The sequence below is a fragment of the Alligator sinensis genome, unplaced genomic scaffold (assembly GCF_000455745.1).
Source record: "Alligator sinensis unplaced genomic scaffold, ASM45574v1 scaffold2188_1, whole genome shotgun sequence".
NCBI lineage: Eukaryota > Metazoa > Chordata > Crocodylia > Alligatoridae > Alligator > Alligator sinensis.
The window spans coordinates 252-18,216 of NW_005843669.1; the positions used below are offsets into that span (position 1 = coordinate 252).

Consider the following 17,965-nt stretch of genomic DNA (forward strand, 5'->3'; position numbering starts at 1 on the left):
ATTGATCTAGAAGACACTTCTGCACTGTATCATTTGTACAGTAATTTTGAATAAACCTATTAAAATAACAGCCTATTTGCTGGTGATTCGAGAATTGAAGAAGAACAAAATATTTTACCACAAACAATCCCTATTCTTTAGGGAACTAGAAATATAAAGCATACGAAGGATGAGATGTATCTTGTTGGAGAATAAAAACACTCATTTGGTCATCATAAAAAATCTCTGCGTTTCTAATTTTTGTTAATAACTTTCACAAATTCACCTGAAGGCTGAAGTTAATCCAAAAAGGTAAAACATGTTATTAAACAGCTGTAATATGCAAGTAATAACTAAGCTATATATATTCACTTACAGATGTAAACGAATGTGACTTGAATTCCAACATCTGTATGTTTGGAGAGTGTGAGAACACCAAGGGCTCCTTCATTTGTCACTGTCAACTTGGATACTCAGTCAAGAAAGGAACGACTGGGTGTACAGGTACGTTGTGCGCTCAGCATTTGTATCATACACTTTTATTTTTCCGTGTTTCAAGTTGTAATCTTCATCACAATGAGCAGCCCCTGGATGGCTTTCACATTAATTGATACATGTTTCAAGATACCTACATATATTGGTAATATACAGTTTAGAGGAACATGTCCATATTTAATACAAGTAACATTTTCATCAAGTAAACCTAAGGCTATGTCTAGATTATATACTTCTGTCAACACAGCTGTTAGTTAGCAGCTGCAAAGAGGTTGCAGCATAGCTGTGCTGGCAGATGACCCTACAGTGAACAGGTAAACCTGTTCTTTAACCAGACTACCTTCTTTTCATCATAATGAATGCTTCTGATATCACAGCACCAACCTCAGCTTTGTTGGTACAGTTCAGGGATTGAAAACCTGTGGCCTGCAAAGCAGGAGCTTCAGCTCTGTTCAGCAGTGGGGAGGCTTTACCCAGGCCATGCCACAATTGAGTGGCAGAGAAATGGCAGTGGGAAGAAGCAACGGCTGAGTCCTAGTAACACCCCATCTTCGACCCAAGCTGGGTCATTCTGGCCTCCTGCTGGAAAATGTTGCTAATCCCTGGTATATGTAGGTATCTGCATCTGTACTAGAAGGCTTTGCCAGTATAAGCGCAGCAGTAAGGTGTGCCTAGTATAGACCTCACCTATGTCACGAGAGCAAGACAAAATGAAAGAGATAGTAAAGAAAAACAGGAAAAAAGGAAAGTGGAAAATAGCTGTTGATGAACCACACTAGCGAACATACGGAACTGAAGTCACAGGCTCAAGGCTTAAATCTATACAAATTGAATGCAAAGGTGTGTGTGTGAGGTGAGGAATTCTTCCCTTGGACAGCTCCTGCTTTGATTGATGGATGCTACTTATGCCTCATTTTTGGGGTAGCTAGCGTTCCTGTGGGTGGGGAGGTGGGGAATGCCAATACAGAATCCCCAGGCAGATCCTATTCTACTACCTATGTGTTGCGATAACAAGAGCTCCCATGATATCCACCTGCCCTCCCCTTCTTTTTTGTGGAGTTAAGCATCATCTTTCTTTCTGCAAATGGGGCCCTTCAGAGCTGCATAGGGGTAACTTGATTTCTCCAAAATTGCACTTCTGGAATATTTGACTTAATCCTATAACTTGTCCTTTAGGGATTTATTGCATTAAAAGTCTGGGGTGAATTCTTTCCTTTAATAAAATTTTCATGTATTTGCATAACTTTGAATACCCATTTTTAAACAAATCTGAATCAATCTCTCTCTCTCTCTCTCTCTCATATATATATAAAAACATTTTCTCTGATTACTTGAATATCTTAACAAAAACTGTCATAGATGATAAACCCAATTTTATATATTTGCAAATGAGTGAAAAAATGAAAATATATTAGTGTAATTTTCAGTAAAACATAAAACAATCATCTTAATTATAATAGAGTATTGTATTTTTCTTATTAAAATAGTGTAAAAAAAACAGTTGTAAAATGTGTTACCCTGGAAAAGAATCAACACTCCTGAAATATCCGTGTTGAAATTTTAGTAATCAGTTTGCTCTTTGCATTTTTAGATGTGGACGAGTGTGAGATTGGGGCCCACAACTGTGATGCACATGCCTCATGTGTCAATGTCCCAGGAAGCTTCAAATGCAGCTGCAGAGAGGGTTGGGTTGGAAATGGCATTAAATGTATTGGTAAGCTTATAATAACAGGAGCATTTGTTCTGTGGTCATATACATAGTCAAATATATAAATATGATTTTGTGTTTCTGGGTTCTGTTTCATTTTAAATAGAAAAAAGTTTGCTTTTTTTCTCAAACCCGTCTCTCTAGTAGTTTACGTTAAGGGAACTTAATATGAAATGATTCAAGTCAGAATATTTATGTTGGCCTCTAATTTTGAGAGGAAATATATCACTTTACTATAGACATCTTTTGATGTATGTCCAGCATTTTTAAGCTAAATTCAATCAGTGGGAGTGGAAATTGAATTAAATATTTTTTTCCAAATCATCTGTGTAAATCTTCTATGCAAAATGTAAAGTTCATTAAATAACAAAGTGGAAGGAACAAAATGCTTTGTGTGATTCTGTAGCAGCGATTAATGGATCAACATTTGTAAGGGAAAGGAAACTAAAAATATCACTGTAACAAGATTTAAAATATCCTGGTCCATACATAATCCAGTAGAACTTTGCTGTTTAACCCTAAGAGACCATAACAAATTACTGAATTTTATGACTTGCCAAGGAAATTAATGAACAGTTAAAAGCAGAATTCATCACAGACTTCATTTTCATTGTTTTGACAACTCCAGTTCATTTCTGTTATTTAATAATATACTTGTAAATATTCTGAAGTATGTATAGGCAACATGTTCTAATAGAATAGCACTTAAGTAGAGTTCAGTGCATCTGGGACATCTTTACACATGCTCCACGGTGAGGGTGGGGAGCACTTGAATTAAAGCAGCTCTCCGGAGCTTCTCTAATTAAAGCGCCCACAGTGTCTCGTGTATTCAGTGTCCCGTGCTTTAAAATGGTGGTGGGACGCTTTAGCTAAAACTTGTTGAACAAGCTTTAGTTAAAGCACCCCTGCTGCCTTTATGAAATATGGGGATGCTGAATACATGAGATACCAAGGTTGCTGGAGCATGCTAATTGGCTCCAAACTTGATTAATTAAGATTAATTTAGTCTGCTCTGCTGCATGCTAATTAGCATGCAGCAGAGCAGGTCTCAGGCATGTGTATAGGTGCCCCAGAAGACCTGGATTCTATTCTTGTTATGCCAATAGTTGCTGGGTGGTCCTTGGTCAGCTGCTTTACTTCCTTGTGCCTTGGTTTCCCCTTCTGTAAAATAGGGATAATGACACCTAACCTTCTTTGGAAACCACCTGAGATTTGTTTTGTACTAAACTAGATCATGTTTTGTATAAAAGAACAAAATCTCATGTGTGTTGAATTAGGCCCTTTGGATATGTTTTCCATAATATAAAAGCCTTATTAACCACATGAAGGCCAGTAGTAGGAGTTTGGTTTGAAGAGACCATGTGTTACACTGGTCTTACAAACCATTTTATAGAGAATATGGTCGTATTTCAATACTTCTTTTGGCAGTTCATCGGTGGTCTTAATGCTGATAGCTAATTATTAGAGAGTTTCTCCTAAGTTAAAAGAACACAGGATGGCTATGCCCTGTAATCCCCAGCCACAACACTGGACCATCCCTAAATTCACTGAAAGAAAAAATAGATTTGATTATTGAGAGTGAAGAGAGGAGCTAATAATAGAAAACTAAGGTAAGAATGTTTTCGTTTTGTATGTGAGAGCAGTAAAGGTACCATTCCTGAGTACACAGTGGACATTGAAGTCATCCAAACCCTTTAAACTGGTCACAAAACTGTGACCTTCACCTTACCATTTCTCTTTATGTCCCTGAATATTAATATGCATGATTTTTTTTGTCATGCCAGTAATTTAAAACAACAGTTGTCTTCCTTTTTCCAAAATTATTTTGATTCCAACTTCTTTAACAAGGTACTAAAATAAAAGTTACTTAGAATAATGATTCTTTTTAAGTGCCATAATTTAGTGTGTGCAACCATTTCATTCAGATGCACATGATATATTTTTTAAGGAAATATTAAGATGAAATCAGTTGCATATAACCAGATGTCCTCTGCTAGAATTTAACATTTCTTCAGGGACATAAGTCTTCCTTGTATTTTTTATTTTGTGTTAGCTGATGCAGATTAAGTGTAGGACAACATACTACCTACTGCATATATAGTCTTAGCTTTTCTCATTTCTTTGTTTTCTTTTGGGGTGCAGATCTTGATGAATGTTCGAATGGAACCCACCAGTGTAGTGTGAATGCTCAGTGTGTGAACACACCTGGATCATATCGCTGTGCCTGTGCTGAAGGGTTCACAGGAGATGGATTCACTTGTTCTGGTAAGCGACATGTGAGAAATTTTCGGTAAGACTAACATGTCTACTGATTGCTTCTATTACTTAGAAACTTTGTAAAATTAAGACTATATTCAAAGGACAAGAGAAAAGGTGTAAAGAAATTGTAGAAACCTCTTCCATCTGAAATGCAAGTCGGTGCCTCCAGAGAGCTCAGGCAGTATGCTAGCAGATGCCCGTCTCATATTTTGACTTGTCTACCACATCCCCAGTGGGCCAATTTACTGGGTAGGACTCTTGTCTGCCCCTTCCTTCTGCTTTCCGCTCCAGACAGCCTGTGCATATGCTGCTGTCAACAGCAAACTCTCTAGCCAAGAGCATGCAGTTTCAGCTCCCCATTACAAGTCTTGTCCTTGCTGGCAGGATTCCTGTAGCAGAGATTGAAGGAGGACAACAGTTATTTTCCCCTCATGGTGCCAGTTAGAACAGTGTTTAGTCATTAATATACCATTTTTTTATAAGGATGGTTCAGTTGAAAAATAACATCTTCTTTTCCTTTACATTTACATCGCCTTATAGTTTGTTATTTTAAGACTGAAGTTTTTTCATACAGTAATTCAAAATAATATGAAGGGTTGGCAATTATTGTGATATTGTATAAGCATTCATGAGATTATGTATAGCTTTTATCACCAGCTGCATCCATAATGCAGACTTGAAGGAATATCTATTTGCATCTATATTCTTGCACATTTTGATGTACAGTTTCAGCAGCTTGAGAGCTAACCACATTTTAATAGTTGTTTACTTAGGCTGGAAAATCTGAGTCCCAATTAATGTTGTGATAGTGTTTATGATGACTGCACTGTTGAACAACAGTCCTATATATATGAAATGTTTATAAATGTAAATGATGCTATCAAAACAGTAAAATCTTATGGGCCGATTGTTCAAAGAAAGTTTTAAAAAATATACAGTGATAGGATGCATGGATGTATGTGCCATGAATCCATCCATGCATGGATAGAATTAACTCCTATGAAACCAAGTGGGGCTTAATTTGTATATGCCAAAAAAGTCTTATGTTCTCACATAATTAATAATGCTGAAAATGTTGTGAAAATGTAATTTTCATTCTCTTTAATAGAGATTTCATTTTGCAAATTTGCCTCTGGAAGAGTTTTATTCCAAAAAAATAGCAATATATTTATATATCATTTTTTTTACTTCATATATAAATCTACTGTATTCATAGGAGCAACTACTAATGGATTTGGAAGATGAATCAGTTCAAAATTTGACACTGTATAAAATCTGGCAGTGAAAATATAAGGGCATGGATTCTCGGCAGAACTAAAAGATAGATGTCAGAAGTAGTTGTTACTATTTTCTTTTCCTAAATTATTTTAACCCATTCAGTCTTTAAGTGGATGATGTAACCTGCTTTGCTTCAACATATCAGTAATCATAGTAATTATAGAAATGAGGGTTGGAAGGGACCTCAGGAGGTCATCTAGTCCAACCCCCTGCTCAAAGCAGGACCATCCCTAACTATATCATCCAATCCAAAGCTTTGTCTAGCTAGGTGTTACAAACTTCCAAGGATGGAGATTCCACAGCCTGTCTGGGTAACCTGTTCCAGTGTTTTACTAACCCCCTAGTGAGGAAATTCTTCCTAATATCTAACCTAAACTTCCCTTGCTGCAGCTTGAGGCGGTTGCTCCTTGTTCCGTTATCTGCCACCACTGAGAACAGTCTAGCTCCATCCTCTTTTGAACGCCCCCCTCAGGTAGTTGAAGGCTGCTGTTAAATCCCCTCTCGGTCTTCTCTTCTCTAGACTAAATAAGCCCAGTTTCCTCAGTCTTTCCTCATAAGTCATGTGCCCCAGACCCCTCACCTTTTTTGTTGCCCTCTGCTGGACTTTCTCTAATTTCTCCACATCCTTTCTCCAGTGGGGGACCCAAAACTCAACACAATACTCCAGATGTGGCCTCACCAGCCCTGAATAGAGGGGAATAATCACTTTCCTTGACCTACTGGCAACATTCCTACTGATGCAGCCCAGTATGCCGTTAGCCTTCTTTGCAACAAGGGCACACTGTTGGCTTTGTATTCATCTTATTGTCCACTGTTATCCCCAGGTCATTTTCTGCAGAACTGCTGCCCAGCCAGTCAGCCCCCAGCCTGTAATCGTGCATGGGATTGTTCTTTTTTAGATGGAGGACCTTGCACTTGTCCTTGTTGAATCTCATGAGATTTCTTTTGGCCCAGTCCTCCCACTTGTCTAGGTCACTCTGAATCCTATCCTTATCCTCCAGCATATCTACTACTCCCCTCAGCTTGGTGTCATCTGCAGACTTGCTGAGGGTGCACTCTATGCCATCTTCCAGGTTGTTGATGAAGACATTGAAAACCAGCCCCAGGACTGACCCCTGGGGCAATCCACTTGATACCAGCTGGCAACTGGACATTGAGCCATTGATTATTACCCTCTAAGCCTGAGCATGATGCTGCAGGCAGTTTTCTATCTAAAGCCCATTCATCCAACCCGTACTTCCTTAGCCCGTGAAAATATTCAGCAGTACTATTCCATTTATTTGAATGACAAAATAGGACGGATAAAACTATTTAAGTGCTAAAATACCTAGTCATGTTTAATGATACATTCTTTTCTTGCACAGATGTTGATGAGTGTGCAGAAAATGTTAATCTGTGTGAGAATGGACAGTGCCTCAATGTCCCTGGTGCCTACCGTTGTGAGTGTGAGATGGGATTCACTCCAGCTTCAGACAGCAAATCATGCCAAGGTAATTTATCAGTACTTCAACCTCATTTTCTGAGTTTGGATTGGCTGCTATAAAGGAAACCACAAGAAGTGCTGGAAGGACCCAACCTGGAAGCACATGCTTCACATATAAAAGTCATTTCTTCAAGCAAGGATTATTTTGCAGTATGAATTATAATGAAGGTAGCATTCATGTCTTATGAAGTTTTCCTGGCCTTCGGCCAAGAATCCCAGGGCAGAGGTCTGTCTCATTTGGTTTTTCTTTAACCATTTCTTATTTTTCTCACTCAGTAAATGGTCTATAGAGAATACTATGTTGCTCTCTGCACTTATTGTGTGTGTGTGTGTGTGTGTGTGTACAGGAAATATAAGCTTCATTGAACATCAGTCTGTTTAATAAATATATACAGGAAATTTGAATGAGGCAGATTGCTGCTAGTTTTATCAGATTTATAACAATCCTTAAAATTTCTCTCTGAATGTTTTTACATCTTTCTCAGTTTATATATATTCTGTTATCTAAGATGTTACTTGAATTATCATGTTCTTTGTCCAATTGTGATTCTATCCCTTGTAGTATTTAAGGACTCTTGTTCTAGTCTGATTTCCTTGTGAAAACCCCTGTACCCTTTTAGGAAAGCAAAGGCAAAGGTGAGATATAAATAGGGAGTTACTCAAATCATTTCTCAGATTTTGCAGAAATTGTGAAAATAGGCATTGTCCATGATATCTGCAGGGAAAAAAGAAATGTAATAAAAATAAAATGGTGGCTCCCCAGTGGGAGCCAGCAATCCTTCTGAATGTGCAGCCCACCAGAGGGGAAGGGGAGAGAGTGGTTACCAGCACAAAGGGGAGCAGACAAGATGGCTGCCTCCCCACCCTTGCTACTGATTGGCTGAGGACTGCCTGCCATGCAGCCCCACCCCTCTCCACCAGCCGGCGAGGGGTGGGGCTGCATGATGGAAAGTCATTTAGGCCAATTAGCAGTGAGGGGTGGGACTGTATGACAGATAGCCTTCTTCAACAATCAGGGAGTGAGGCTACTGGGGCCCCTTGGCCAATAGGAGGCATAGGGGGATGCCGTGCCATAATAAACCAGCAAAAATGGCAACCAGCCCTGAGATCTGCCCATGAAATCGGCCTCCTGCCTCCTCGAGTTTGGTTGACCCCTAGATATAAAAGAAAACATTTTGAAAAGCCGTCTCTAAAATTGGACACTTAAGTTAATACATACAAATCTCCATATGCACATACATACATAGCGTCTAATTTTAGCAAAATTATGGAAGCTTCTGAGAAACTGGCCCTGAAAGTCCACTCATAAGATCCATTGTGTTACCAGGATATTATCAGAGACTCATTAGAGAATTTTTAATTTCAGATCGTTAGCTGTTCACTTTGACACTAAAGGTCAAACAAAATCTCAAATAGCACAAACTTCAAACACCATGGATATATTTTGAAAACCAAAATTTCTAACTCCCAGGACAGCAGGGCAAACATTTGACTTTCCTGATATCATTTAATGAAAAATTGCAAATTTTGGATGAAATAGTATTTTATCTGGGTACTAGCAGATCCAGGTTGGGGGAGGGGGCAGTTAGGAGGGTTAAAACAGCACATCCTCAAGGCTGAGGCTAGTGGCTGGGCTTTCCCAGCCCCAGATCTGTGCTGTGAACATGTGCAGGTGTTCATTAGCTGGGTTAACCCATTTTAGATTGGATTAACCCAGGCTGATCTAAACATAGTTCATCTCCTGATGTGAACTAATTTAGATTGGGTGTGTCATTTTTCAGGTGATTTAAGCCCTATGAACACCTGCACACCCAGGCATTGAGATCAACCTAACTGGTTCGTTCAGTCTAAATGTAATGCTTGTATGTACCCTAAGGAAACAAGAAACATTAGCTCTGTTTGGTTGGGTGAAAAGAATGTAAGAAGTCAGTCCCCCTCCTTCCCTCCCCTCCCCTCTCCTTCTTGTAGTTTGTAAATACACAGATGGAAAAAATGTTCCATATGAGAAGGGATGGCTTTCAGACATATTAGATCATTTACAGATTGTTTTTGATTTAGCAAAGATCAAAATTAAATTCAGTACAGCAGCTTTAAAAAATAACCAATAAGGCTGCCTTTTTTTTTCTTTCCTGTTCTGAGTTCTGGAAACTGTCTAGTCTGAGAAGCTGGAAGTATTATTATATAGGGATCAGAGTATACTTACTCCCTTACATTAGTTTAAGAGATGGTAATCAGCAATTTAGTTTCTCAGATAAAACAACTTTGTTTAAATACCAGTAGAGTACAGTACAGTAGAAGCCCAGTCCTGCAAGCTGTTGAGAGTCAGTGCCTTGCAGGGGCAGCCCCTCTACTTGTTAAAAAAAATAATCATAATTTTGTGTTTGAAGAGTTTCTTACTATGACTTGCTATGTTTACATGCTGAAGCCCTATACTATGGAAATTTCAGGTATTTCTAGGACCATGCCTTAAATTAGCAATCCATATCACCCTGGAAGAGTTCATACCACATGTTATTCAAGATGCAGTCAGTATCTTCTGGAAGATGAAATGTTGTGGCAATATATAGTTCACCCGATTCATAGGTCTCATTGCTTTTATGACACTTCTCTTACACAGTTCTTTTCACTAAAGGAAAGCACATGGGCTTGTTCTTTTAGACTACTAGAATTTCCTTTTTAAATCTTTAAGCAGAAAGAAATTTTGTTTTACAGGCAAGTATACATTAAATCAAAGAAGAGAGAAAGGAAGCCTGAATTGAGAGTGCAGCCATTGACACCTACAGAAATGTAAAACTGCACATAGGACAGAACACATTTTTGTTTGTAAGTGATAGGAAGGACATCCAAATGAAGGAAGACAGGCACAGGGCTAGATTTAAGTGGTAGGTTGCAGTGTTAATAGCAGTGGGGAGAGACACTGTATGCCTGAACTTCATGACATTTCATATACTAAGCATTTAAGTGGATCCAGTGCAGACTTACAGAACTCTCACCATAGCTTAGGTTAGACTCTCCTCAGCCGATTCCTAGGTTTCAGTTAACTCCTTACTAGGGGCAGGGAACAGGAGCATACAAAAGGGGAGCTTGGGGTGATGAAACTTCAGGTCTCCCCATCTCTCATAGGTAGAAGCAACAGCAAAATCCCAGAATTCTTCTCTTTCTGGTGTTGAGCCCCACCTCAAGTCTGGGATCGTGCCCGGTATGCAAAGGCCAATAAAGATACCAGGGGTGAAAGTACAAAGAAAGTTTATTGCTAGCAATAAAAGGTGCGAGCGGTATAATTTCACGTAACAAGCACACCAGATTACTATTTCTAAGCATCTTTTATACAGGAGTTTTTTGAGCCTTCATAAGCATCCTTGTTTGCTGATTGGTTATAAAGGAGTGACGCAAGGAGTTCTTTACTGAGCATGTCTCTATACCTGTGTTTTAGCCATGTATCTCATTTACATACATGTATGTTTCATTAGCATACTTTTTCCCCACATAGGGGCGTGATTTTTAGTCTTTTAATGAGCCCTTTACCCCAGTACTTTGCTTCTTGCTTTTATTTTCAAGCCCCCTTTATCTAGGACTGTCTCCTCCTTATCATTGCAGATGGGCATTCGTCACATAACATTCTCTTCTGCTTCGTCTCTGAGTAGTGGTTTCTAGGCCACTCCTTACACTGGGAGCTGTTCCCTTGGGCCTTTATCCATAGGAGACATTAACTGCAAGTTTAAACATAGTAAATCTTCCTAGAATTATATTAACATTAATGTATAAATCCTATTCCAATTTAATCTAATTGACACTTAGGTTATTTCACTAAATTGCTGATTACCATCTCTTAAACTAATGTAAGGGAGTAAGTATACTCTGATCCCTATATAATAATACTTCCAGCTTCTCAGACTAGACAGTTTCCAGAACTCAGAACAGGAAAGAAAAAAAAAGGCAGCCTTATTGGTTATTTTTTAAAGCTGCTGTACTGAATTTAATTTTGATCTTTGCTAAATCAAAAACAATCTGTAAATGATCTAATATGTCTGAAATTAATTAGATTAGAGGGCAGAGGGGCTTTGCCCTCGATTGACAGTGAGGCAAAAAAATGTAGTTTTAAATATGCCACAGTTTCTGCCTCCCTCAGCTGGTTGGTGGACGGTCCCTGGTGGCCCTGCCACTTGCTGCTGATCAGATGAGAGGCAAAAACTGCGGCATAATGAAAACTGCAGTTTTTGCCTCCCAGCCATCAGAAGCAGGTGGCTCCTGATTAGAAGTTCTAGAAAATCTTTTACAAGTATTTTGTTTTAATTTGGAATCCTGAAGATTCTTTTTTTTAACCTCAGGTTTACTTGCTAAATAATCAATCTATATCTGAAGATTACTCATGACAACTGTAATGGGGAATAACTGTTAGATTGTCATTAAAGCTATTCCTCACAAATTCTTAAGTTTAACTCTGCACAGGAATAATTATTGTATAGCGATATTGCCTCTGACTTTTCAGTATTAAATGTGTTTTTAAAGTAACTTTATTCTTAACACTTCTGTGAAGATGAATTGTAATTTTTTGCTCTGGCTATCTTTCTTCAGATATTGACGAATGCTCTTTTCAAAATATATGTGTATTTGGCACCTGTAATAACTTACCAGGAATGTTTCATTGCATCTGTGATGATGGCTATGAACTGGATAGAACTGGAGGAAACTGTACAGGTATAGTCTAATCCAGTGTTCTCAACATACTTCTTTTTAAGTTTGTTACAATGCCGTATAGTCCCATGACTCTGAGGTGTGGGTAATAAAGTTACCCTTTGCATCACTGCAACTGAAAGGTAATCTCTCTAACAACCTAAGACATATTGTGAAGTTATTCTCCTTTTTTTCATTCTCTTCCACTTATACTTTTCCTTTCCCTTCTCCTTTCCCATTCTTTCCTCTTATGTACCCTCTACAAGTTTGCTGCACATCTCCAGGGGTACAAATGCAGCACTATAAGAAATGTTCTAATCTAACCAGAATTATGTAAAAGAAATGTAGAATTTTATCACATTATCTATTTTTTCCATATCCTGGCTACATGTAAATAATAAAGCCAGTTTAGTAGCTTTTTAAGCTGTCACTAACACTTTGTAACTAAGAAATATTTAAAGCTTCTAGCTCAAAGAACTATATTTAGGTAAATATTAAGAAAAAAAATCCCCTTTGCTTTCATTTAGATTTAAGGTTTACAGTTGTTCCTTCATCATCGTACAAATCCCTTCCAAATGGAATATTTTTCTGTGACTGTATGGTGATAGTTCTTAAGTGTTCATATAAAATTAGTTAAGACACAAGGGTGTGTCTACACATTCATTAATGCGCAGTAGCTACTGCGCATTTAGTTTAGTACTTGCTTAATGAAGTACTAACTAAATATGCAATAACTATAGTTACTGCACAGTAGTGCCAGCGCACAGTTTTTTGTGACGTTTACTGTACAATAGCCTAATAAAATTGTGTAATAGTGTATTAGCATGGTTTTTGACTGGCATGCTACAGCACAGTGTTATTAGGCTACTGCGCAGTAAGCATCTCATGTAGACATGTCCTGAGTAACTTTATAATGAAGATTCACAAAAGAGATCTAAAAGAGGACTTTAGTTTTGCGCTGGACTGTTTAATTCTTCTATTCAGTGTTTGTATCTAATCATTGCATGGCATGGGCAAATCTACATTAATAAATGCTAATATAACATCAATTCAGAAATGTATATGGTGTTTTGCAAATATAGACTTAAACAAGGTTCTTGAGGATTTTCTTTGATAAAGGGAACCTCCAAAATACACTTTCAATATTCATTTAAGAGTAGGAGTACCTGACGAATGATAGAGATAAATGATGAAGGGCTGAAGTGAGTTTTGAGGAGGGTTTTTGAAGGAAGAATCTTCTTCAAAAGGAGACAGCAGTGTCTAGAATGCTAACTTAATAGACCAAATAGCATTATGCTGAAATTCCTCTATGTACACTGGCTTCCAAACTTACACTGCCTTCCTTAGTGTGCTGCTGCAAATGAGCTAATTAGCTTTGTTCCATTCTGTTATGCAAGAAGAGATCATTGTAAGTGTAGGTGACAGCATGAAATGAATTAGTGTCCGCATTCTTGGTTTTTATTTAAAAAAAAAAAAAAAATCCAGGAATTTTTTTGGGTTTATCTTCGAAACAAAAACCGGTTGAAATCAGGAAGAAAAAAGGAAGAAAGGCGGGGAAAAGTTGGTTTAAACTGGAGAAAAATAGGCAGTGAGGGAGGGAGGGAGTAAGGCTGGGACTAGGGAAGGGGAGGGGCACGGCGCAGCCCATTGGTCACTCCTGGGGCCGCAGCAGGGAGCAAAGCGGGGGAAGCTGTCAGTGGGTGCGGGGCTGCAGGGGCACAGCTCTTGCTGCTACATACCCCCCAGGAGGGTTGCAGGCTGGGGAGCTGTGCCGGGCTCTTCCAGGGGGGCCCATGCACCCGGATCTGTGTGTGGGACGAGAGCAGGCCGCTACTGCAGGCTGGAACTGGTGGTGGCACTGGTCTCTTCCCAGCGCTTGGCTGCCTGATCTTGCTGCAGCATGTTGCGCTGCAGGCTGGGGCCAGCAGTGGCACTGGGCTCTTCCCAGCACTCAGGGCGGGTGGCAGCCAGCTCTTGTCCTGTGCACAGATCTAGGGGCATGCACCCCCCAGGAGGCTGTTGGCTGGGGGGCTGTGCTGGGCTCTTCCGGGTGGGCACATGCCCCCAGATCTGTGCGCAGGACAAGAGCAAGTTGCTGCCCCCCTCCCTCCCCGTGGGGCTCCCAGCACCCAGGGCAGGGCCAAAGCTGAAGCTGTCAGGGTGCAACTTGGACCCACTTGCCCCAGGAGTGATTCGCTTATTCCGTCTCGCCCCTCCTGGGGTCAGAGCCAGGAGCCCCATGCCCCCAGGCAGCGGCTCCAGCCACCCTTCCTTGGCTCGCACGTGGCCACTGCCACCCCACCTGCCGCCCCTGTCCAGTGGGAAACCTGTGCCTCAGGTAACTGACACTTTTAGCTTACTGGCACCACCCATTTTTCAGTTCAAGTCCCTGTTAACCAGCACGAGTGGGGTATGGGCCATGCCCCACTCGTGCCAATTAACAGGGATTTGAACTGAAAAACATGTGTAAACCAGTAAAAACCAAATGGCTTTAAAAAAAAAATCAGGGTATTTATCAGTGAAAATGGGTAAAAACTGAGAATGCGGAACACTAGAAATAATGCATAAAAATTAGAATGTGCTCTTTTTCTAAAGTTTTTAATTTTAGGAGACTTGGCCAAACTGTATTCCTACCTGGAGCACTTAAGAAAACACAGCATAAAATTCTCTCTTATATAAACATTCTTTTTTTTTTTAAACTTATTCTTTTTCTTTTTAAATGAAAGCAGTATTGTCTTGTTAACTTGTTTTACTGGTACAGCTTAATACCGAGTGCTTCCCATTGTGCACAGGGGATATGATCTGTTCTGTTCTGTTCTAGCAGAGCTACTCACATATTGTCACATGCTATACAACTTTGGTACCTCAATTTAGGGTGGAACCTATTCTGTTCATTGGATGTTCATTTATTTTGGATTGCCTCTGTTACTATTGCTCTCCTAACATATGGGTGTATATGTGATATATCTTTTATATGGATTTCTTTATATGAATTGCAGTGTAATATTTTGATGGAATCTGCCTAATTAGATAATAAGATATAAGTAATGTTATTTTTCCTTAACATTTTGGAACTGTTAGTGTTTACATATTTATTCAGCACAAAATACAGTGTACCCAAGCTTATCCAGACTTGAGTTAACCAACATTTCTGGTGAACGAAGCATTACTAAGTCTTCCTAAAGCAATTAAGGCTATGCTTTATTTCCTCATTTTAACAAAGTATTATGTAGGACTCTATAATCTTTGACTAATCTAAGGATAGGACAATTTTTTTTAATTAAATTTGCAAGTGTAGAAGGTTATTTTGAGTATTTGACAAATGGTTAGTAGTTCTCCTTCAACTTAAGGTAAAGATAAGAATTATCTCTCTTTTGAAACATTCCTACAGAACTTTCTTCTTAAAGTTATACACTTTCCTCTTTTCCATCCAGTGAACAAATTTACTTTCCTATTTTAGATATTGATGAGTGTGCTGATCCCATTAACTGTGTTAATGGACTCTGTGTGAATACTCCTGGGAGATACGAATGTAACTGTCCACCAGATTTCCAGCTGAACCCAACTGGAGTGGGTTGTGTGGGTAAGTCAAAACTATATCAAATAAATATGAATTGGAGGCAGCAAACAGCGAGTAGAAACTTAGGGCACCTATACACGAGCAACAAGACTACTCAGACGCTCTGTAATTATTGCAAGTCAGAGCAGGCTTGTTTAATCAAGGTCTCTGTGGGCTCAAGCAGACTCCATCAGCATCCCCATGCTTAAAAATGGTGGCTGTTTGGAGTCCCTCTAATTAAAGCCGTCCCAACTTCTGGAGCGTGTGTATAAATGCCTATTTGTGTAGTCTTTAGTCACACTACCATCCAAGTGATCAGAGTTGCTGACAGCAGGGTTAGTGCAGGGATAAATACAAATCCAAAGTGTGTTTCTATTTCACCCTTTTTATACATAGGAAATACTTAGATCAGTCATGCCTCATTGCCCAGCTTACAATTTGCTGATTAATGGATTAATTAATTACAACATTCCTACATACCTCTCATATCTCTTGTACCAGATTTGGTTAAGTCCTACTGCTCCAGGCCTGTCTTGTGGCCTACAATCATAAATATACAACATTCTCTTAAAGTAAGTTAATATCATTTCAGATGCTGTCTTAATTTGTCTCGTTTCAGCCTTTAATACCACTCAATTGTAGAGTCAGCCACCAACATCCCTTTTGTATTCTGATCAGTTGCATTTTTTCTTACCCCCAAATTATTGGTATCTTTCCCAAATACATCTTTTTGTCTCAGTTTTGGCTTTCCTTTTTTTCCTCTCTCCCTCAAATTTCATTTCCATCCCTGTTCTCACTATATTTCATGATTTTCCATGCAGGACCTCGTGATTTCAGCCTGAGCTTCCTGGCTCAACAGTAGTCCAAGGACCAATCATTTTCTACTGTTGTCGTTTCTTTATCTTTCTCTCTCAGTGAAACACCCAATATTCACATAAGCATCTTCATCTCATTTGGCTCAAGTGCACTTTCATCCTTTCTTCACATTGCCTAAGTTTCCAATGGCCTCACCACTGTCAGGTAAAATTTAATCTTCAACTTCCCTTCTATCTTTTTATCACATACAGGGCACATCTACACGAGACCATTTACTCAAGATTAGAGCTGATTACTGCATAGTAAGTGTCACTGTCTACGTGTGCAGCCGCTTACTGCACAGTAATTTGCTCTAATCCAGAATAAATATGCTACCTGTAGTTACAAGTAGCAGATTTACTTGGTAGTAATTAGTGCACAGTACAGCACATGTAAATGGCTTAGGACTGGGATGACTGGGAGCAAATGTGTTCCCAGGCAGCTGGGCAGCAGGGGGCGGGAGATTGCTCCCTGCCCCCAGGAGTTGCCTGCTGGCAGGTTGGGCTCTGCCACCACATCCTGGGTGGGGACAATGTCCCCCTGCCCTGGCAGCAGTGAGTTTACAGCCCCCACTTCGGAATCGCGAAGAATCTTTCCTGCTGCCAAGTCAGGGAGACATTGTCCCTGTCCGGGCTCTGGTGATGGAGCCTGCCCTGGCAGCAGGGAGTTCCCAGTAGCAGGAATCTACCTCCCAGCCTCTGTCAGGAGACAGCTGTCTCCTGGTCCCCTTGCTCCCTGCCAGTCCCTGGGTTAGCAACCGGAGGAGCCTAGAGCTCCCCCTGGCTGCTGCAGGGGGCCAGTGCAGGGCCTGAACAGGTGGAAGCAGATTGCTGCCATGAGCAGCAAATCTGTTCCCTCTTCCCCACATGTGTAGATGCCTGCCTAGGGTGGGTTTACTTTAGAGTAGTTTAAAGTAAACTCACGCTGGAGCATTTGCACGTGTAGACACACCCACTGGTACCTAAATCTGTCGATTTTCTTTTCCCAAATTTAAGTTGGTCTGTTACTTCTGCTTCACAGCTGCTTTCAGTTGATCCCAAATACTTGAATGTGTATACCTAGTTTCTTACCTCATTTATGGTCCACCCCAAATGTCACCATTACTTCTGTTTTTCTAGAGTTTATTTTAACTAGCATTGATAAGGTCCTTCTATTCCTGCCTTTAATGTATCATAACATTCCTTCCATAATTTTTAGATTTTTCAACAGGACAGGTTTTTGTTATTCTCTTTTATAAGACTTTTATCTTTCCTGACTGTTGTTGTCTCTGGTTTTCTGCCATTCCTGAGACACCTCCTTTTCATTCTTTATCATATTTTTCATTTTTTAATTTGCCACCATGTCTCTTTCTTTTGGGCTTCCCTAGCCTTAACTTCCCTGTCCTTATCTTCTCCCCCTTCTCCTACTGCCCTCAACATTAGCCTTTTCATGATATTTCATTCATTCTCAATTTGTATAGCTTGTTTCCTCTGATTTTGTCTCCTTGTGATTTTTCTCTGTAATTTTCAATGTTCTTTCCTTTAAGATTCCATACTTCAATTCTTCCATCCCTCTTCCTCTCTGCAGTCTTTATTTTCCTTACCACAGTATCCAGAATCAGAAATCCATGTTGATTCCTCACCACTTTCCTGGTATGACCTTGCTGTTTGAGCCTTTTCTTACCTCTTTGACTGGC

The 17,965-nt window shown here is 39.7% G+C and overlaps 1 protein-coding gene across 1 annotated transcript in view; it reads left to right on the forward strand.

Moving 5' to 3' along the window:
* Positions 1 to 357: 357 nt before the first annotated feature.
* The window catches only part of LOC102384668 (fibrillin-2), a gene marked incomplete at its 5' end in the record, with an annotated part of 62,765 nt that continues 45,157 nt past the window's right edge, over positions 358 to 17,965 (forward strand). The window contains 6 exons of the mRNA XM_006039061.2: positions 358 to 483; positions 2,066 to 2,188; positions 4,325 to 4,447; positions 7,084 to 7,209; positions 11,778 to 11,900; positions 15,337 to 15,459. Coding sequence (XP_006039123.2) covers positions 358 to 483; positions 2,066 to 2,188; positions 4,325 to 4,447; positions 7,084 to 7,209; positions 11,778 to 11,900; positions 15,337 to 15,459 — 744 coding nt within the window. The remainder of the gene's footprint in view (positions 484 to 2,065; positions 2,189 to 4,324; positions 4,448 to 7,083; positions 7,210 to 11,777; positions 11,901 to 15,336; positions 15,460 to 17,965) is intronic.